The sequence below is a fragment of the Oncorhynchus keta genome, chromosome 14 (assembly GCF_023373465.1).
Source record: "Oncorhynchus keta strain PuntledgeMale-10-30-2019 chromosome 14, Oket_V2, whole genome shotgun sequence".
Lineage (NCBI taxonomy): Eukaryota > Metazoa > Chordata > Actinopteri > Salmoniformes > Salmonidae > Oncorhynchus > Oncorhynchus keta.
Genome location: NC_068434.1, coordinates 49,132,732 through 49,155,441, shown reverse-complemented (window position 1 = coordinate 49,155,441; position 22,710 = coordinate 49,132,732). Strand labels below are relative to the sequence as shown.

Below are 22,710 nucleotides of genomic sequence, written 5' to 3'. Positions count from 1 at the left end.
TATACACTTTTTAAAGAGCCTGTGTCACTTAAGCCTCCTTACTCCTGGACACTTGAAAAACAGATGAATTGTTTACGAATCATATTACATTTATATATACCTCAGCTAACTCCTCTTCGTCGCATTCAGCTACAGCAACAACTTTTTCATTCTCTTGCTGATGCTCTGAAACTGGATTCTCTTTTGGGGTATCCACCTCTGCTTCAATGTCCTCAAACCTACACCACACATATGTTCCAAAGTGAATGACCTTCATTTTAGGCAATAGTTATTTAACTGTTTGTGTGTTTTACTGGACATGAACATTTGAAACAAAGCAGTATTCACATTCTGTTACCTGCTAACTTTCTCTGATATGCTTTCCTCCGAGATATTCTTGAATTTCTGGCCACTGCTCCTGCCTCTAGATGTAACCGGCGTTTCTTCCTTCTCTGGAAACATCATAAAAAATTATGTTAGGAGGTGAAACTCTGTCGTTTTAGAGAACATATGTTAGAACTTATTACAAAGATCCAGTACATGAAACAACCAATACTTGCCTTTTGTCACTTTGACCAGTGTAACGTCCTCCTATAAACAAAGTAAATGTATGTTATTATGTAAGCAAAACAATAAACATTCCATTGCAAATGCTATAAGTCAAAGTAACACAAAACTAAAATAAATATTGAACAATAGAGATTATTTGTCACATAACATGTTGTATATTCTTTACATTAAATCTATTGTTATATTTTAAAAATGTACCACAATTTCAACAGTGTACTCCATGGCTTCCTGTATGCGTGATGTCACATTCTCCATTACCCCCTCATTTTCAGCCCCCACACGGTTCGCCACAGAGTGCTCCGTAAAGGGGAGGTACTTAGATAAGGCTGAGGGAAGAAGTTACAATTCCACAATTTTAGTGAGAAATGTCGCTGTTCAAGACATACAGTGACGTGTCATTCTAGCATCCTAAGTACAGCAATATAGACACTTAGGCTATATTGTGCACGTCTGGGATGTGCACGTCTGCCATTTTAAACCTGTGATAAACATACAGCTCAGACCCATAGCCTGGATCTTGTTGGCTATGTTAGTCCTCTGGCTGGGTCTTCCAACACTCTCCACCTCCCACAGCAGGTCTCTGTCGGCCGGGTACAGGCTCAGGTACTTCCCACACACTGGAAAACGATAAGAAGTTGTTTAGGAAGTGGACTGGTAGGCTGATGGCTGCAGGTTAGGAGAGGATAGGGAATGTTTTGAAATCTTTCAACCATCCTTGTATTTCTCTGTGTGAACATTGTAAGTATTTCAACAACTAATCAAATGTTATTTGTCACATGCGCCGAATACAACAGGAACTTAACCGACAATGCTTTAAGAAGTTAAGAATAAAAATGAATAATAATAAGGTAGGGGGAGCAGGGGAATCTATCAAAAAGCGCACCTCTAACTTTGTACAGTACTAATGCAATTAGTAATGCCATTAGTTGTGCAATTTAGTTTGTGTGTTTATTGTTTGAAGTGCAATAGTGTAATAATTCAATTCTCTTTTATTTGTATTTATATACTACAATTTGTTTCTATTTGTCTTTGTTACTTCTTTCTATATATATATATATATATTTTTTTTTTAATATATATATTTATATAGTCTTAAATGTTATGATTATTTATTTGTGTTGTTCCAAATGTCTGAATAAAAATGACAGTTAGTGCAGAATGGTGCTTTTTGTTGTTGAAGGGGGGGGGGTTCATCCAGGGAGCCATACAAGCTAGAACTGCCACTGTGCACCGGTACCGCTTGCCGTGCAGTAGCAGAGAGAACAGTCTATGACTAGGGTCTGACAATTTTTATGGCCTTCCTCTGACACTTCCTGGTATGGAGGTCCTGGATGGCGGGAAGCTTGGCCCCAGTGATGTACTGAGCCGAACGCACTACCCTCTGTAGTGCCGTGCAGTCGGAGGCCGTACAGTTGCCATACCAGGCAGTGATGCAACCAGTCAGGATGCTCTCGATGGTGCAGCTGTAGAAACTTTTGAGAATCTGAGGACCCAGGCCAAATCTTTTCAGTCTCCTGGGGGGGAATAGGCTTTGACGTGCCCTCTTCACGGCTGTCTTAGTGTGTTTGGATCATGATAGTTTGTTGGTGATGTGGACACCAAGGAACTTGAAGTTCTAAACCTGCTCCACTGCAGCCCCGTTGATGAGAATGGGGGCGTGCTCGGTCCTTTTCCTGTATTCCACAACTAGTAAAAAAGGTTGATGATTACCTTTGTACATAACTTTTGAAAGGGGGTATCTCAACCCAAGGCAGTCCTCTTTGAAACATTCAACAAAGTTCTCCAGCATTTGAAGGCCCAGGCCGTTGTCACGGTGACACTTCCTGACGAATATGGAGTCCATGATAGGAAGCTGATAGCACTGGGTTAAGAAGGTACTGCACAAGCTGCCTATAGGGAAAACAGGAAAACATATGGAGACTCATGACTACAGTAGATAGTCAGAAACATATATAGAATGTACACTGAGCAAATATATAATCGCAACATGTAAAGTGTTGGTCCCATGTTTCATGAGCTGAAATAAAATACCCCAGAGATGTTCCATACGCACAAAAATCGTAGTTCTCTCAAATTCTGTGCACAAATTTGTTTACATCCCTGTTACTGAGCATTTCTCCTTTGCCAAGATAATCCATCCACCTGACAGGTGTGGCATATCAATAAGATGATTAAACAGCATGATCAGGGTAGCCTAGTGGTTAGAGCAAGTTCAAACCCCCGAGCTGACAAGGTACAGATCTGTCGTTCTGCCCCTGAACAGGCAGTTAACCCACTGTTCCTAGGCCGTCATTGAAAATAAGAATTTGTTCTTAACTGACTTGCCTAGTTAAATAAAGGTAAAAAAATAAATACAAAAAATTAAATGTACACAGGTGTACTTTGTGCTGGGGACAATAAAAGGCAATGCCACAGATATTTCAAGTTTTGAGGGAGTTGGCATGCTTTTGGCATGCTGACTGCAGGAATGTCCACCAGAGCTGATTCCAGATAATTTAATGTTTATTTCTCTACCATATGCCACCTCCAATGTCATTTTAGAGAATTTGGCAGTACATCCAACTGGCCTCACAACCACAGATTGGGTGTATGGCGTTGTGTGGGCAAGTGGTTTGCTGATGTCAATGTTTTGAACAGAGCGCCCCACGGTGGCCGTGTGGTTATGGTATGGTCAGGCATAAGCTACAAACGAACACAATTGAATTTTATTGATGGCTTTTTGAATGCACAGTGATGAAATCCTGAGACCCATTGTTTTAAAGGTATCTGTGACCAACAGATGCATATCTGTATTCCCAGTCACGTGAAATCCATAAATAAGGGCCTAATAACATTTATTTCAATTGACTGATTTTCTCATGTGAACTATAACTCAGTAAATTATTTGAAATTGCAGCATTTTGCATTTAAATTTTCATTCAATATACAGTGCTTTGCAAAAGTATTCACCCCCTTGGCATTTTTCTATTTTGTTGCATTACAACCTGTAATTTAAATGGATTTTTATTTGGATTTCATGTTATGGACATACAAGAAATAGTTCAAATTGGTGAAGTGAAATGAAAAAAACAAGTTGTTTCAAAAAATTCTAAAATATTAAAAACCGAAAAGTCGTGCCTGCATATGTATTTACCCCCTTTGCAATGAAGCCCCTAAATAAGATCTGGTGCAACCAATCACCTTCATAAGTCACATAATTAGTTAAATGAAGTCCACCTTTGTGCAATCTAAGTGTCACATGATCTGTCACATGATCTCAGTATACACACACCTGTTCTGGTCCTTCTGTAGCTCAGTTGGTAGAGCATGGCGCTTGTAACGCCAGGGTAGTGGGTTCAATCCCCAGGACCACCCATACGTAGAATGTATGCACACATGACTGTAAGTCGCTTTGGATAAAAGCGTCTGCTAAATGGCATATATATTCTGAAAGACCTGAGAGTCTGCAACACCACTAAGCAAGAGGCACCATCAAGCAAGTGGCACCATGAAAACCAAGGAGCTCTCCAAACAGGTCAGGGACAAAGTTTTGGAGAAGTACAGATCACGGTTGGGTAATAAAAAAAATCAGAAACATCCCACGGAGTACCATTAAATCCATTATTATAAATATGGCACCACAACAAACGTGCCAAGAGAGGGCCCCCCACCAAAATTCACGGACCAGGCAAGGAGGGCATTCATCCGAGCGGTAACAAAGAGACCAAAGACAACCCTGAAGGAGCTGCAAATCTCCACAGCGGAGATTGAAGTATCTGTCCATAGGACTACTTTAAGCCATACACTCCACAGAGCTGGGCTTTACGGAAGAGTGGCCAGATAAAAAGCCATTGCTTAAAGTAAAAAATAAGCAAACACATTTGGTGTTCGCCAAAAGGGGTGTGGGAGACTCCCCAAACATATGAAAAAAGGTGCTCTGCTCAGATGAGACTAAAATTGACATTTTTGTCCATCAAGGAAAATGCTATGTCTGGCGCAAACCCAACACCTCTCATCACCCAGAGAACTCCATCCCTACAGTGAAGCATGGTGGTTATAGCATGATGCTGTGGGGATGTTTTTCATCGGCAGGGACTGGGAGTCTAGTCAGAATTGAATGTTGTATGGTGCTAATTAGAGATAAATTATTGAGGGAAACCTGTCTCAGTCTTCCAGAGATTTGAGACTGGGACAGAGGTTCACCTTCCAGCACAACAATGACCCTAAGCATTCTGCTAAAGCAACAGTCAAGTGGTTTAAGAGGAAACATTTGTAATGTCTTGGAATGGCCTAGTCAAAGCTCTGACCTCAATCCAATTGAGAATATGTGGTATGACTTAAAGATTGCTGTACACCAGCAGAACCCATCCAACTTGAAAGAGCTGGAGTTTTTTCTTGAAGAATGGGCAAAAATCCCAGTGGCTAGATGTGCAAAGCTTATAGAGACATACCCAAGAAACTTGCAGCTGTAATTGATGCTAAAGGTGGCTCTACAATGTATTGACTTTGGGGGTGAATAGTTATGCACGCTCAAGTTCCGTTTTTTTGTCCTTTTTCTGGTTTATTTCACAATAAAACATATTTTGCATCTTCAAAGTCATAGGCATGTTGTGTACATCAAATTATACAAACACCCCTAAAATCTATTTTAGTTCCAGGTTGTAAGGCAACAAAATAGAAAACATGTCAAGGGAGTGAATACTTTCTCAAGCCACTGTATATATACACATTGGAAAGAATACAATACGTATAAACGTCAATGCGAAAATGCGCATTGGCTTTGTGAGTTAGGAACTATCTTTGTTTTGCACACATATGCTGTTCTGTATTTAAAAATGTCAGTATTAAAGGTCACCCATAGTTTACTAAACAGCACATAGACACTTGAACTCAGCTCTACTCCATAATACCTGATGTGTGACAAGAATTGAGCATCAATGCTTTTATCTTCAATGTCAATGCCAGGTTCCTTACCTGAAGGTTTCACTGAGTAGAAGCCGACTGCCTGTCCGTCTTTCCAGAGGATCTTGGCGTTGTCGCTCTCCCCGTGGCAGAGGAAAGGTAGTTCGTCTGAACTCATTTCCATAGCTCTGTACACCACACGATTCAAAATGTATAGGACTATCCTCTCCCCTAGAGTTTCCACCTATAGAGGAACACATAGCAAAACACACAACCACACCAGTCAGCACCCCTGTGTGTCTCATTCAATTCACTGACCCAATACTATCTAATTCTTGTTAAAAAAACATTTAAAAAATAAACCCACAAATATATACCTATTGTCTCTTGGATGCGTCTTATTTTACATTTACTTTTGCAGCTGTATAATAATTTCTGCAACAATAGTGAGAACTCTTACACATGCTATTTCTCAACAACCAGGTGGTGTATTAGTACACATACACCTAAAATAGTTTTCAAAGAGTACCTCCACACATCCATCTCTGGCAGGGTCTGCTGTTTTTAGGATGTCCTCCAGTGACCACCATCGATCCAACAAGTACAGCCCCACCGCTGATAACGCACACAACAATTACATACAATACATTTGAAAAGTATTCAGACCCCTTCACAAAATGAAAATATCACATTTACATAAGTATTCAGACCCTTTACTCAGTACTTTGTTGAAACACCTTTGGTAGTGATTACAGCCTTGATTCTTCTTGGGTATTTGGGGAGGTCCTAAGCACTCTGGAGCAGGTTTTCATCAAGGATCTCTCTGTACTTTGCTCCGTTCATCTTTTCCTTGATCCTGACTAGTCTCCCAGTCCTTGTTGCTGAAAAACGTCCCCACAGCATGATGCTGGGGATGGTATTGGCCAGGTGATGAGCAGAGTCTGGTTTCCTCCAGACGTGACGCTTGACATTCAGGAGTTCCATCGTGGCTTCATCACACCAGAGAATTTTGCTTTTCATGGTCTGATAGTCTTTAGGAGCCTTATGGCAAACTGCAAGCAGGCTGTCGTGACTTTTACGGACGAGTGGCTTCCATCTGGCCACTCTACCATAAAGGCCTGATTGGTGAAGTGCTGCAGAGATGGTTGTGTTCTGGAAGGTTCTCTCATCTCCACAGAGGAACTCTGGAGCTCTGTCAGAGTGACCATCAGGTTCTTGGTCACCTTCCTGACCAAGGCCCTTCTCCCTCGATTGCTCGGTTTGGCCGGGCAGCCAGCTCTAGGAAGGGTCTTGGTGGTTCCAAACTTCTTCCATTTAATAATGATGGCGACCACTGTGTTCTTGGGGACCTTCAATGCTGCAGACATTTTTTGGTACCCTTCCCAAGATCTATGCCTCGACACAATCCTGTCTCGGAGCTCTATGGACAATTCGTTCAACCTCATGGCTTGGTTTTTGCTCTGACGTGAACTGTCAGCTGCAGGACCTTATATAGACAGGTGTGTGCCTTTCCTAATCATGTCCAATAAATTTAATTTACCACAGGTGGACTCCAATCAAGTTGTAGAAACATCTCAAGGTTGATCAATGGAAACAGGATCCACCTGAGCTCAATTTCGTGTCTCAGAGCAAATGATCTGAATACTTAAAGTATTTCTGTTTTCTATCTTCAATAGAAGAAAAAAAAATCTGCTTTGACGTTGTGGGGTATTGTGTGTAGATTGATAAGATATTTTTTTCATTTAATACATTTTTGAATAACGCTGTAATGTAACAAAATGTGGAAAAAGTGAAGAGGTCTGAATCATTTCTGAATGCACTAAGAATATAGACTAAGAATACAATAAACTTTTAGAAATACTATATGTACCGCTTTTAAATACATATTATTACATTGTTAACTGTTACAATTGGTAAACATTTTCATGATTCATTTTACAGTTCTGAAGGCACAAAAGACATAGTGGCATTACATTAGCCTCATAAGACCTCATTTACCTGTAAACTGGTCCTGTGGGGAGAACAGGGCGAGGACTTTCTGTCTCAGGTTGACTCCATACAGAGGGACGAAACCCACATTGGAAAGCCCAATGGGCACCTGGGTGAGGACAGGAGCACAAGATCAAAATTCAACCATTTAATCTATTGGGGTATAATTTAGCATATAGTAGAACAATTCTAGGGAAGCTGTACATTTGAATTCCATCAAATAGGCTACTTCCTATGAAAAGGGGAAGATTTCGTAATATAACTGTTTTGTCGTTTTAAAGTGGCGAAGCGGACCTGGAATAACTGTAGTACTGGAAGTATGTAAATCTAGCCAAGGCAGATTCAATGACAAATTTCAGCAAATTAGGAGTATGTCACGCGTCACTACTTCACAGGAGAGCCATTTGAACGTAAACGTTTTTTAGTAGAAATGCCTTCTTGCCAACTTCCATGTGCCTTAATAACAAACTTGTATGCCATCTGTAAATACAAATACAATTGTTCGCCAATCATGGCTAAAGGGAAGATCTTTTCTTTTTCTGTGGCTAAACCTGAGCTGATGTGTTTGTAATCCTTTCTAACGCACCTTTAAAAGAAAATGTTTTTAAAGATATCACGTAGTAGAACTGCAAAGGGGTCGCTCTCCACTTTCCGGAGGATCAAGTTTTTTGAAATCGATATCAACACTGTGGAATTGGAGTATGATAGCTAAGGAGATTAAGAAAATTCTGGCGTTTGATTGCAAATATGCAGACGGAGTCGAAAAGAGAACACACTGTTGTATAAAACAGCTGTCTCTGGATTACATCTTCAAACTAAGGCAACCATGATATCCGTGACAGAGAGGGAGAAGCGTCCATCCATTTATACGGGTGAGATTATCTAGCTAGCTACATTTTCAGATATTACACATTTCTAATTTTGTCAAAAAGTTGGGTTAATTTCAAGTTAAAGCGTACTGTTAGCTAGCTAGTTAATGTTAGCTGCCTGGCTTGCTAGCTAATGTTACATGCATGATCTGTGTAATAATATTATTCGTATCTCAGAGCCATTTGCATTGCTAATTATAGCCTAATGTTAGCTAGCTAGCTATCATTGAACCTGGTTGGTTAGCTCCCTGCAGATTCATGCAGGGTAGTAACATTATGAGTTGGGATTATGGTTAATTGTTTAGCTAGCTAGTTAAATGTCTAATCAAAAGACTCCACTGTGACAACTCTCAATAGACGTAGCTGGTAAATTCATCAGAATAACTGACACATTTACAAACGCGCAACACCTGTTGAATATGGCTGGTGAAAGTAAACGTTTGCAAAAACGCAGCACAGTTGCAGACACCAACATAACATAAAAACAGCCTAACCAGCTCTGCTAGGGTGAGTAAAATGGTCATAGTGAGCTGTTCTGTCTGGAAATATTTAGCAAGCTAGCCAACCTTAGCCAGTAAGCTTGGGTGCTTGACTGCTGTTGTTAGGTCAGAACGCTTGGATCAACCCGACTCCTCGGCCAAATCGTCTAAGGTGCGCTTTGAACGCTCCGAGAGTGAAACGCTCTGAATATACCAACGGACAATCTGACAACACTCTGCGTTTACGGTACGCCCAGAGCGCACTCTAAACACACTCTGGTACACCAGATTGAATTTATGAACACACCAGTTAGACTTGAAATCTTTGGTTGTTTAGTACATGGCCTCACATAAATTCTTAAAGAGCTAGGTGGGGCTAAAGCTTAAGAGGGTGTGAACGATGCTGTATAGGCGTAGACAAAGAAGAGCTCTCCAGTAGGTGTACCAAAACATTCAAGGGACATTTTCTCATAAGTGAGGTTATAAATTCATCAATTTACCAATGTTCCTCAACTGTATGGTATGATATACAATTCTCTAGCTCTGAGTCTGTACTTTGATCCAATGTAAAAAACACTATTTCAAAATTTGCTACATAAGACTGAATCGAGCTAGTCGGTCACAAATGCAGTCAAAGCTCCTTTACCTGTGTGGATTGCTGAGGGTGAGGTGTTTACCTGTGTGTTGTTGGCGAGGGTGAGATGTGCAGGTGAGTCTGGATTGCTGTGGAGGATGCTGTTCATGTAGTCCTGGGCTGATCTCTCCAGGACCTCTTGGGTCACGCTGGCCAGGCCATCCACAGGGAACTCCATTCCTACAGGAACACAGAGCAGTCAGTCACCAGAGATCACAGATAAGCTCTGTGAAGACACATCATATTTATTTATTTAAATAAATCGTTATTTCACTAGGGAAGTCTCATTTAAATATATTCATCTTGCAATGGAGCAGTGTTAGAAGGGAATCACTCGGATCACTCAGTCAGAAAAGAAGTGGTTATATTTCTACATTTATTTGATTATTTATTTAACTAGGCATGTCTCATTGTAATTTCTGGAGCCTTTGAAAAGGTCAGTTGCATGACATAGACATGACGCTTATTTTGGGAGAACACTAGTTCAACTGTTCGATGGAACTGAGCCATAAGATCTTTGCATATTGCATATTGACATTTGGCTGTAATGGTACCAGACAGTACAGGGAAAGCATTGACATGACTTGCCTCCATCCCTACTGCCATAAACTGCACTGGAGGACTACAGATCAGTGGTTATTAACACTACAACACCCACAATACAGGTCACTGGTGGATGAGCAGATTTAGCCAAACAAACTGAGAGTGTAATTCTTAGTACTTGTTGGAAAGCCAGCAGAAGACCAGATTGTGCACTTTGCAGATCTACAGAACCTATGTGAGAGAGTGATCTGTGTCTTCTAACATTAGTATTGTAACATTATCTTTTGTAATTAAATGATGTCTTGTTATCTATTTATTTGATTGATTAGTCTGTTGTAGTTTATCGTAATTCATTATATTAATCTAATGCATTTGTCATATATTCTAACAAAGAAAACATCTCTCAGCCCTATCATTCAGAGTGCATAACATGATCAACAAAACAAACAATAGTCTAGACTATCATGGCTCGTCTGTGCAGGGAAGAAGAGGAGATTACACATCTGCTGAGATGTCATTGTCATCTAATCTAATCCACGTGTCACAACAAATAACAATAATCCTGCTTCGATCTTTCATGCTCACTTGTGTGTCTAACTAACTTGTTTTATCTTCACTCAGACAACAGAAGAGAAAGGAAATAGATGGTGGATGCTATTTTCTATTTAATAGTCAACATTCAATGAGATGTAATTGGAAACAGATGCATGTGAAAGATGTCACTTTTTATAGAATCGAATTCTATAAATTCCCTGTGGTCTTTAAAATGTTCGTACTTAATTAAGCAATAATGCCTGAGAACCCTGGAATTATCCTGTGGTAACTCCCAACAAGGGCTGTTCTGACATGCTGACCATACTGCACATTTTGCCTGCCTGAATGTTGCAAAATAAATATACACCTACATGTTATTCAATCATTTCATCCAAACTGCTTGCAAGCGTCTGCGTAGCCAAGTGCTAAAATAGAACTTAGTTCTAAACTCAGCAAAAAAAGAAAAGTCCCGTATTCAGGACCCTGTCTTTCAAAGATAATTAGTGAAAATCAAAATCTTCATTGTAAAGGGTTTAAACACGGTTTCCCATGCTTGTTCAATGACCCATAAACAATTAATGAACATGCACCTGCAGAACGGTCATTTACACACTAACAAGCTTACAGACCGTAGGCAATTAAAGGCACAGTTATGAAAACTTAGGACACTAAAGAGGCCTTTCTACTGACTCTGAAAAACACCAAAAGAAAGATGCCCAGGGTCCCTGCTCATCTGCGTGAATGTGCTTTAGGCATGCTGCAAGGTGGCATGAGGAAAGCAGATGTGGCAGGGCAATAAATTGCAATGGCCGTACTGTGAGATGCCTAAGACAGCACTACAGAGAGATGCAGTGATGCAGTGGCAGACCATGTGTAACAACACCTGCACAGGATCGGTACATCCACACATCACACCTGTGGGACAGGTAAAGGATGGCAACAACAGCTGCCAGAGTTACACCAGGAACGCACAATCCCTCCATCAGTGCTCAGACTGTCCGAAATAGGCTGAGAGAGGCTGGACTGAGGGCTTGTAGGCCTGTTGTAAGGCAGGTCCTCACCAGACATCACCGGCAACAACATTGCCTATGGGCACAGTCGTTGGACCTGACAGGACTGGAAAAAAGTGCCCTTAGCTGATTCACTGGTTTTGTCTCACCAAGGGTGATGGTCAGGGTGACATGACCCTCCAGCATGACAATACCACCAGCCATACTGCTCGTTCTGTGCGTGATTTCTTGCAAGACAGGAATGTCATAGTTCTGCCATGGCCAGCGAAGAGCCCAGATCTCAATCCCATTGAGCACATCTGGGATATGTTGGATCGGAGGGTGAGGGCTAGGGCCCTTCCCCCCAGACATGTCTGGGAACTTGCAGGTGCCTTGGTGGAAGAGTCGGGTAACATCTCACAGCAAGAACTGGCAAATCTGGTGCAGTCCACGAGGAGGAGATGCACTGCAGTACTTAATGCAGCTGGTGGACACACCAGATACTGATTGTTACTTTTGATTTTGACCCCCCACCTCCCTTTGTTCAGGGACACATTATTCCATTTATGTTAGTCACATGTCTGTGGAACTTGTTCAGTTTATGTCTCAGTTATTGAATCTTGTTAACTTCTTATTGGCAGGTGGGATGGTAGCGTTATTTGCAGGGTGCGAAATTCAAACTACAGAATTAATACATTTAACTTTCATAAAATCACAAGTGTAATACATCAAAATAAAGCTTAACTTCTTGTTAATCCAGCCGATGTGTCAGATTTCAAAAAGGCTTTACGCCAAAAGCACCCCATGCGATTATCTGAGGCCCGCATACAAAGCATGAAAAAGATATTTCAACCAGGCATGTGCGCCACGAAAGTCAGAAATAGCGATATAATTAATGCCTTACCTTTGATGATCTTCTGCTTTGGCAGCAGCTAATGGGGATCCATAATTAATACAAATACAAATGTGGGGCATGTTGTTTCAGGCATTTATTTTACACCTGCTACGTTAGGTTAGTTGGTAAATGACGTTTGATCAGCCTAAAGCTACCTGTAAGCTGTTTTAGACAGTCAACTAAAATATGACACAAAATGTAGCACTGACTTGAAGTAACAATAGATATTACCTGTTAGGTAGGATCTCTGTTTGTGACCTTCAGTACAATCAACTAAACAACTTACTGAGTTTGTCAACAAATCAGGCATTTAGCTAGCATGCCCTGTTGCCATTGGGGGGTTGGTTCCATCCATAAGGCTGTACCCATAGTGCTGGAAGTGTAACTATAAGTACACAGTGCCTACCATGGGGAACCATTTTGTGGCTAAACTTGGTGTGGGGGGAGGGGTGTAAGCCAAAATATCTGAACACAATATCTGAACCTAACTTCACTTCAGTCCTTACTCTCTGAACAACCACCATCTCAGTGCAGCTTGAGAAGTAGTAGTCTATGTGCCAGAGTCCTACCCACCAACCCAGACACCTCCCACCCCCTTCCCATCCCATGAAGACGAGGGAACAATAGACAGTGGATAGATCAGGGTATTGTACTTGAAATGAGAGCACGTGTAGCTATATGCACCATTGAAACATACTTAAATAAACATATGCACACACACTCATATAAAAAACACTCACTGCATGCACGCGCACACATACTATGAATGGAAACATAAACAACCCACACACACATGTATGGACACCTGAATAAATATCAACACATACAGTATGTATAGACCACAGTCTATGTGGTATGGATATATGAAAGCACACACATACTGTATACACAAACACTTTCCATGTGGTCTGTTCCAGTGCATACCCCACATAGTATACCCCTCCCTCTTCCCTTCCTAACCCTTCAGAAAATGAGATCAGCGGGCAGACCACAAAGTTCCCTGTACTTGCAGGACGGGTTACCTCAATCTCTACCATATTTTATAATAATACCAATACTTGATTGCATTTATATATTGCTTTTCCAGATGCTCAAAGAGCTTAAATAGTAAGTGGAAAACTGACCTCATTCACCACCAATGTCTAGCACCCACTTTACTAGTACTTACAATGCAACTTGTGAATGGGTTATCAATATCAAGTTCAAGCTATATGTCTGTGACACTTTCACATCCAAAGCAATATAGTACATAATGTACTCTATAGATACAGTGGTTCCTCCTTTAAAAGTTATGTCATACTGTGGCACACCTTGTGGGATGCTGCAGCATTCTGTGGCACGTTATCTAATTGTCAGCCATTTATTCTGTTAATGCAAGTTATTGGTAGTTTGACCACCAGAGTGTATCTTTGAGTAGCATTTGATAGTCTTCCATATTGCAGGCAAGTGGGAGACTGGGGTTCAATTCCCCGATGGGGAGGAAGGAGTAGGCTGTCCTTGTAAGTAAGAATTTGTTCTTAACTGATTCCATACCTGTTATTTCATAGTTGTGATGTCTTCACTATTATTCTACAATGTACAAAATAGTAAAAATATAGAAAAATCCTGGAATGAGTAGGTGTGTGCAACATTTTGACTGCTACTTGCTTAATTCATTTGATTAATATTATAGTGTTTCTATTCAATGAAAATGAAAAACCCTCTGGGTATATTCCCACCGTTTCGCTATCGGAGCTAGTTAGTGACTGTAACTGTGCTGCTGGAAACAAATTAAGTCCGATGTTTACTGACACCGGCAAATTCAACGAGTTTTTAGCGCTCGTCAATTCATTATTCTGCGGTCTGGTACACTCAGATGAGAGTGCTCTGAAATCGGAGTAGATAAGAGCGGATTTACGAAAGCACACCGAATGTCCATTGAGAACGCACAACGACTATAACATTTAGGGAACCTAAGAATGACAGGAATAATCAAGTCAATAAATGTTGGGTAGTTAAATAGCCTATAGTTAATATACTGTCAAGTTTGATGTATAGGTACTAACATTGGGTAGACAGCTAACATACCGGTACATACTGCTGTAATGATATGCTATGTGGTTCGTAAGGAGTAAAACGAGTCCTGTATCGACATAACCTGAAAGGCCGCTCAGCAAGAAGAAGCCACTGCTACAAAACCGCCAAAAAAGCCAGAATACGGTTTGCAACTGCACATGGGGACAAAGATCGTAATTTTTGGAGAAATGTCCTCTGGTCTGATGAAACAAAAATAGAACTGTTTGGCCATAATGACCATCGTTATGTTTGGAAAATTATGTTGATATATTGAAGCAACATCTCAAGATGACCTCAGTCCTATAGAACATTTGTGTGCAGAAATGAAAAAGCGTGTGTGAGCAAGGAGGCCTTACAAACCTTTACACTAGCTTTGTCAGGAGGAATGGGCCAAAATTCACCTAACTTATTGTGGGAAGCTTGTGGATGGCTACATGAAACGTTTGATCCAAGATAAACTATTTAAAGGCAATGCTACCAAATACTAATTGAGTGTATGTAAACTTCTGACCCACTGGAAATGTGATGAAAGAAATTAAAGCTGAAATAAATAATTCTCTCTACTATTATTCTGACATTTCACATTCTTAAAATAAAGTGGTGATCCTAACTGACCTAAGACAGGGAATTTGTATTAGGATTAAATGTCAGGAATTGTGAAAAACTGAGTTTAAATGTATTTGGTTAAGGTGTATGTAAACTTCCAACTTCAACTGTATGTATTAATTTGTGATGCTATCCTTGATATGATCCTGCAATTGTCACATGCTACACATGCACATGGATCTATCTATCCAGTGTTTTTCTGATTTGTTATAAGGGAAAGTATGCTTATATTATACAGGAAGTATTATTAAAGAGATGGTTTACATTGAACTACAGATAGAGATGTAGTAGTAGAGTTAATGATTCATGGTCAGCTTTCCATTTCACCTCCTGATATGATGACTGACCGTGTTAGAATGAAAAAAAACAAAGCTTAATCATGCTCTCTCTCTATCCATCTGTCTCTCGTCTGCAGGTATGTTTTGATGTGAGAGAAGAAGCCAGTCCTGTCATCGCCACCTCACCTGCTCTTAAGATAACCTCCTGGCCGACTGGGATCCCAAAACTGGTTAGGAGATACCGCTAGAGACACTATGTAATTGTGATGAACTGAGAGAATATTAGGGTAGCACTGTACATCTTTATCATATGCTGTCTTCCCTCCTCCTATGTTTTATCTATTTCCTTTTCTGTCTTCTACACCTCTCTCCCCACCTCCTCTTATGTGCATTGAAGTACATATTGAACTTGTATTTATAATATATTACAATTATAATATTTATAATCATGTATTTTGTATTTATAACACCTGGATAATAACATTTCAAAAAAGTGTTTCACATTATCCACTGGTTGAAATGAAGTATCTCATTGGAATACTACACCTATCCTGTGTCCTCAGTTCGGGTAAGATAACTTAGTCCTTGTTGAACTTGCTATAAAAAAAAGTTGGCTTATGACTGAGTCAGAAACCCTTGCCTGTCCCACAGTTAATGTAAGTTGGATAACTGGCTTGCTAGCTAAATGACCACTACCAACTGTAGCTTGATTGCTTCCTGTTATGAATTCCATTTGTAGCTAGGTAGCTTTGTTTGGACTTTGTTTAGTTTGTATGCCACACTATGTTATGAAGCACGCTGGCTATGTCTGTTTTGTTACTTTGTTTGTTTTCTAGCTAACTAGTTGGCCATGAAGAGTGGTGGATGCTAGCCAGATAACAAACTGACTCGAAAACAATGTCTGCTCTACAATTTGAGATGGTGAATTCACAAAGCTAAAGCCTGAATATTTATAATTAATTATAAGCAGGTAAATATACATGAAATGTAGCAATCCAATCTAACTTGAAGATCACATCCTGCTGTTTTGATATGACAGGGGATATGTAGGCCAAGCTACATTCAATGCTTCTTTTCTGTTTCTTAGGATGGGCCCAAAGACAGACACGGCCTACAAAGGACCCCCTCACCCACAGATGAGGCCCAGGTCCAGCGACTACAAGCACAATTACTTTCACAACAACACACAACTATGGAATTGGGGTGGCTCCTCTGACAAGCACCCTCAGGCACAATGGAAAGAAATGGTGCAGATGAGACAGGAGAGGGGGGCAGATGAGACAGGCAAGACCCTGGAGAAACTCTTCGAATCTGACAATGCCTTTTCCTAGTGGACGAGGAGCTTGGGACCCATGGGCCGACCCTAAGAGTGTGAACGCACCAAGACAATGCTTACACTGAACAAAAATATAAAGACAACATTGAAAGATTTAAAATATTTTACTGAGTCGAAGTATTTTGTGTTTATCTTCATGTATTGGGTCAGGCCAGGGTGTGGCATGGGGTTTTTGTATTGTGGTGTGTTTTGTCTTGGGGTTTTGGTGTGTATGTATTGGGATTGTAGCTAGTGGGGTGATCTAGCAAAGTCTATGGCTGTCTGGAGTGGTTCTCAATCAGAGGCAGGTGTTTATCGTTGTCTCTGATTGGGAACCATATTTAGGCAGCCATATTCTTTGAGTTTGTCGTGGGTGATTGTCCTTAGTGTCCTTGTTCCTGTCTATGTTAGTTTTCACTAGTATAGGCTGTTTCGGTTTTCGTTACGTTCTTTGTTTTGTAGTGTTTGTGTTTTAGATTCGTGTTACGTTTTTTGTTCATTAAACATGGATCGCAATCTACACGCTGCAGTTTGGTCCGACTCTCCTTCACCACACCTAGAAAACCGTTACAGAATCACCCACCGTAAACGGACCAAGCAGCGTGTCAACAGGCAGGAGCAGCCCAAAGAGGAGATGCGAAATAAGGATTTCTGGACATGGGAGGAAATCCTCGACGGGAGAGGACCCTGGGCTAAACCAGGGGAGTGTAGCCGCCCAAAGGTGGAACAGGTGGAGGCAGCGAGGAGAGCAGAGTCAGCCGGAGAGAGGAGCCGGCGATATGAGGGAACACGGTTGGCAAGGAAGCCTGAGAGTCAACCCCAAAAAAATCTTGGGGGGGGGCTCAGGGAGAGTGTGGCAGAGTCAGGAGTCAGACCTGAGCCAACTCTCCCTGTTTATCGTGAGGAGCCAAGGAGGAGACCAGAACCAGAGCCGGTGTTGGAGGTGAGCGAAGCAGAGACCGTGAAGGAGTTAATGGGGAAATTGGAGGAGAGAGAAATGAGGGAGTTGCTGTGTTGGTGCTTTTTGCATGGAATTCGCCCGACGGAACGTGTCGGGGATTTGATGGCACCTGGGTCAGCGCTCCATACTCGTCCTGAGGTGCGTGTTAGTCGGCTGGTGAAGTTGGTGCCAGCCTCACGCATCAGGCCATCCTGTGCACATCCCTAGCCTTGCACGTCCTGTGCCAACACTGCTCTCAAGATCTCCAGTACGCCTTCACGGGCTAGCCCATCCTGTGCCACCTCCACACACCAGCCCTCCGGTAGCAGCTCCCCGCACCAGGCTTCCTGTGCGTGTCCTCGGCCCAGTACCACCAGTGCCAGCACCACGCATCAGGCCTACAGTGCGCCTCGCCTCTCCTGCGCTGCCGGAGCCTCCCGCCTGTTCAGCGCAGCTTCCTCTACAGCGCTGCTGGAGTCTCCTGTCTGTTCAGTCTGCAAGGAGCTGTCAGTCTGCAAGGAGCTGCCAGTCTGCAAGGAGCTGTCAGTCTGCAAGGAGCTGTCAGTCTGTAAGGAGCTGTCAGTCTGCAAGGAGCTGCCAGTCTGTAAGAAGCCGCCAGAGCTGTCAGTCCACATGGAGCAGCCAGAGATGTCAGTATGCATGGATCAGCCAGAGATGTCAGTCTGCATGGAGCAGCCAGAGCTGTCAGTCTGTATGAAGCAGCCAGAGCTGTCAGTCTGCAAGAAGCAGCCAGAGCTGTCAGTCTGCAAGGAGCTGCCAGTCTGCAAGGAGCTGTCAGTCTGCAAGGAGCTGTCAGTCTGCAAGGAGCTGCCAGTCTGTAAGAAGCCGCCAGAGCTGTCAGCCCACATGGAGCAGCCAGAGATGTCAGTCTGCATGGATCAGCCAGAGATGTCAGTCTGCATGGAGCAGCCAGAGCTGTCAGTCTGCATGAAGCAGCCAGAGCTGTCAGTCTGCATGAAGCAGCCAGAGCTGTCAGTCTGCAAGGAGCTGTCAGTCTGCAAGGAGCTGCCAGTCTGCAAGGAGCTGTCAGTCTGCAAGGAGCTGCCAGGCTGTAAGGAGCTGTCAGTCTGCAAGGAGCTGCCAGTCTGCAAGGAGCTGTCAGTCTGCAAGGAGCTGTCAGTCTGCAAGGAGCTGCCAGTCTGTAAGAAGCCGCCAGAGCTGTCATCCCACATGGAGCAGCCAGAGATGTCAGTCTGCATGGATCAGCCAGAGATGTCAGTCTGCATGGAGCAGCCAGAGCTGTCAGTCTGCATGAAGCAGCCAGAGATGTCAGTCTGCATGAAGCAGCCAGAGCTGTCAGTCTGCAAGGAGCTGTCAGTCTGCAAGGAGCTGTCAGGCTGTAAGGAGCTATCAGTCTGCAAGGAGCTGCCAGTCTGTAAGAAGCCGCCAGAGCTGGTAGCCCACATGGAGCAGCCAGAGCCGCCAGTCAGCATGGAGCAGCCAGATCTTTCAGTCTGCCCAGCGCCACCAGTGCCGCCAGTCTGCCCAGCGCCGCCGGTCTGCCCAGCGCCGCCAGTCTGCCCAGCGCCGCCCGCGCCGCCAGTCTGCCCTGCGCCGCCAGCGCCGCCAGTCTGCCCTGCGCCGCCAGTCTGCCCAGCGCCGCCAGAGCCCCCAGTCTGCCCAGCACCGCCAGTCTGCCCACGCCGCCAGTGCCCTCAGTCTGCCCAGCGCTGCCAGTCTGCCCAGCGCTGCCAGTGCCCCCAGTTTGCCCAGCGCCGCCAGTGCTGCCAGTCAGCCAGGATCCGCCAGTCAGCCAGGATCTGCCAGTCAGCCAGGATCCGCCAGTCAGCCAGGATCTACCAGTCAGCCAGGATCCACCAGTCAGCCAGAATCTTCCAGATCTGCCAGTCAACCAGAATCTTCCAGATCTGCCAGTCAACCAGACTCTTCCAGATCTGCCAGAACTGCCAGTCGGCCAGGATCTGCCAGTCGGCCAGAATCCGCCAGATCCGCCAGTCAGCCAGAATCCTCCAGATCCGCCAGTCAGCCAGGATCTGCTGAGACCACCAGCCAGCCAGGATCTGGTAGATCTATCTACCTGCCTGAGCTTCCTCTCACTCCTGAGCTTCCTCTCACTCCTGAGCTTTCTCTCACTCCCGAGCTTTCTCTCACTCCTGAGCTTTCTCTCACTCCCAAGCTTTCTCTCAGTCCCGAGCTGCCTCAGTCCTGAGCTGTCCTTCAGTCCCGATCTGCTCCTCAGTCCAGTGGGGTTCTGGGTGAGGACTACTAGGCCATGGTCGGCGGCGAGGGTGGACTATCCAGAAACGCAAGGAGAGGGGACTAAGACATTAACTGAGTGGGGTCCACGTCCCGCGCCGGAGCCGCCACCATGGACGGACGCCCACCCGGACCCTCCCTATTGTTTTGAGGTATGTTCGGGAGTCCGCACCTTGGGGGGGGGGGGGTTCTGTCACGCCCTGGTCAAAGTATTTTGTGTTTATCTTCATGTATTGGGTCAGGCCAGGGTGTGGCATGGGGTTTTTGTATTGTGGTGTGTTTTGTCTTGGGGTTTTGGTGTGTATGTATCGGGATTGTAGCTAGTGGGGTGATCTAGCAAAGTCTATGGCTGTCTGGAGTGGTTCTCAATCAGAGGCAGGTGTTTATCGTTGCCTTTTGAATTCATTTTTAGAATTCATTTTTAGAAACACGACTTTGGCCAGTCTGTGGCATCAGGTTCATGCGATGGTGACTGGAGATCCAGCCAGCAGCGGATAATGTCCTGTCCACACTTGCAGAGCCACTGGGGCTGGGGAGAGATGCAGAGTTGTTTTTTAAAATGTTTGTATAGGTAGGCCTAAAGGTTATTAAGCAAAAAATTACTTAACGCTCCTTCAATGTGGGAATATGGCAGGCCTAATGGGCCAAAATCAATTATGGCCTATTGTATAGATAAATAGAACAAAATGAATGAAAAGTTTAAATACTTTAAATACTTTAAATTCTCTTGACTAATATATAGGCTATAGTAAAGACTTATATAATCTATGCACCATGAAGCTTTTATTATTTTATTATTAGTATTATTTATAATTATGCCCAATGCAAGAGGCCCTTATGATGTGAGGCCTGAGGCAATTGCCTATTCTGCCTAATGGTAAATCCGCCTCAGGTGACATGCAAATAACATTGAAGTCCCTGTCTTGCCCTAAATAACAAAGTCCCCCCCCCCCAAAAAAAATAAAAAATAGGCTACACGTTTGAAATACTATCGAACTAAATCAGGAAAGTAACCATGATCCATCATGCAAAAGTAAACAGAAGAAAGAGTACAATCAATGTAACAGAATGTATCCAAAGCAAAAACTCAGAACTGCAGAAAATACCGAGTGGGCAGTTATAATGCACATGCTCTCGGAAACCGAGAGTGAGTAAAAAGAAAGAGGCAGGTGTATCGTCGCGCACACGAGGAATGGGAGTGTAGCCTACTCTACACTGTCTAGTAGCCACGCTGCAAGACTGGATATGGATATCACTCGAAAATAAGTTATGAAATAATTATCAAAACAATGTCAAGTAAAGATCATTGTGAAGCTAGGGGCCACTTAGTCCGCACATTTCCCCATGAGATCTGGATACACAGAAAGCATAACTCATTTGTATACATTGAGAGAACTGTAGGCATTTTTATTGTATTTCGCACGACAATCTATTCAATAATTCACATGGAAACATATTGCTCCATTATTAAACAAATATATTAGAAGAACACACTGCTATGTACAACCTAAAGGGGTTATTTGGCTGTCCCCATAGGAGAACCCCAAAGGAGAACCATGTTTTGTTCCATTAAGGTTCTACATGGAACCCAAAAGTGTTCTATCTGGAAACAAAAACGGTTCTACCTGGAACCAAAATGGATTATCATATGGGGCCAGCCGAATAACTATTTGAAACCATTTTTCTAAGACTGTAGAGGCATACATTTAAACATAAGAATCTGCAACTTGCATTTAGCCTATGGAACCCCATTGGAGGAGAGAGTAATTATAATTTTCCCTATCCATAGAAAATCCACTCTAGAAAATACCTTATATTCATCATCTCTTACATAACGCATTGTGCATGGCGCTGGTTTGATTTGGGGATGTAATCACGGTCTGTTGGACATTTAACAAAGTCTATGTCCTGTTTTTGGAACATTTTGTTCTCGACATATTGTGGGCATCACTACGCTGGGAAAGTGAAAAGATTTTATGAGATACATGCAGCTTGTTATACAACGTAGTGTGCTGTTTGTTCTATAAAGCTTTCAGGAGTCACTGGGTTCAAACTATACCTAATCCAACCAGTGCGTCCGAGATGCTCAGGTAGGTCATTGTGCCCTAATTCTCTGCTCCAACTCGCTCAGTACTTGCAATAAAAATACTGAATTCTTCACCCATAGGTACAGAACGAACGCGGCGCGTAATAAAGCCCAAGATTAAAATGTAACTCACCTTCGTTCTATTGAAGAATATTTTCTCCACGAATAAGTAGTATCTTTATTTACTGAAATTCCGTGCGTATGTGCTGTGCTTGCTTGAGGGCATGCTCGCCACATGCCCCGTGCCCAAGCGGCCAACTGAAGATAAGCGAATACAATCTCGTTACATAATCGACTTACCCTGCAGCCAAAATACATGTTTGAACATTTAAATGACCTCAAAAGACTGTATCTCTTCTGTCTTTTCTAAATGATCACATAGCCAAATATAATTATTATTGAATAAGAAAATATTTGAATTCATTATTATTCCATGAAATGTTTTGTATTATAAACTGGGTGGTTCGATCCCTGAACGCTGATTAGTTGACAGCCGTGGTATATCAGACGGTATAAAATGGGTATGAGAAAACATGTATTTTTACTGATCTAATTACTTTGATAATCAGTTTATATTAGCAATAAGGCAAATCGGGGGTTTGTGGGAGAATGTCTGAAGGGAGAATGTCTGAGGTGGGGGTGATGTGTCAAAATAATGATTTATCATTATGTAATTACAATGTAATTAAAAAGTTGAGTGAAAACAATAATCTCTTCAATAAAGATATTTAGAAAAGGATGAGATGACAGAGCAAAAAATAATGGGAAAAAAATAGAAAGAAAATAACCCTTCTTTTTTTCATGTTATTATACATTCTTTTTAAATAATG

General features: G+C 42.6%; 1 protein-coding gene across 1 annotated transcript in view; it reads right to left on the bottom strand.

The window, feature by feature from the left end:
- LOC118394112 (trichohyalin-like) overlaps positions 1-22,152 on the bottom strand; it is a 28,624-nt gene extending 6,472 nt beyond the window's left edge. The window contains exons 1-11 of the mRNA XM_035787361.2: positions 22,014-22,152; positions 9,445-9,581; positions 7,429-7,528; positions 5,960-6,045; positions 5,503-5,674; positions 2,260-2,439; positions 1,044-1,166; positions 748-875; positions 540-570; positions 338-431; positions 101-218 (exon numbers count right to left, since the gene is read on the bottom strand). Coding sequence (XP_035643254.2) covers positions 101-218; positions 338-431; positions 540-570; positions 748-875; positions 1,044-1,166; positions 2,260-2,439; positions 5,503-5,674; positions 5,960-6,045; positions 7,429-7,528; positions 9,445-9,579 — 1,167 coding nt within the window. The 5' untranslated portion in view covers positions 9,580-9,581; positions 22,014-22,152. The remainder of the gene's footprint in view (positions 1-100; positions 219-337; positions 432-539; positions 571-747; positions 876-1,043; positions 1,167-2,259; positions 2,440-5,502; positions 5,675-5,959; positions 6,046-7,428; positions 7,529-9,444; positions 9,582-22,013) is intronic.
- Positions 22,153-22,710: the final 558 nt, after the last annotated feature.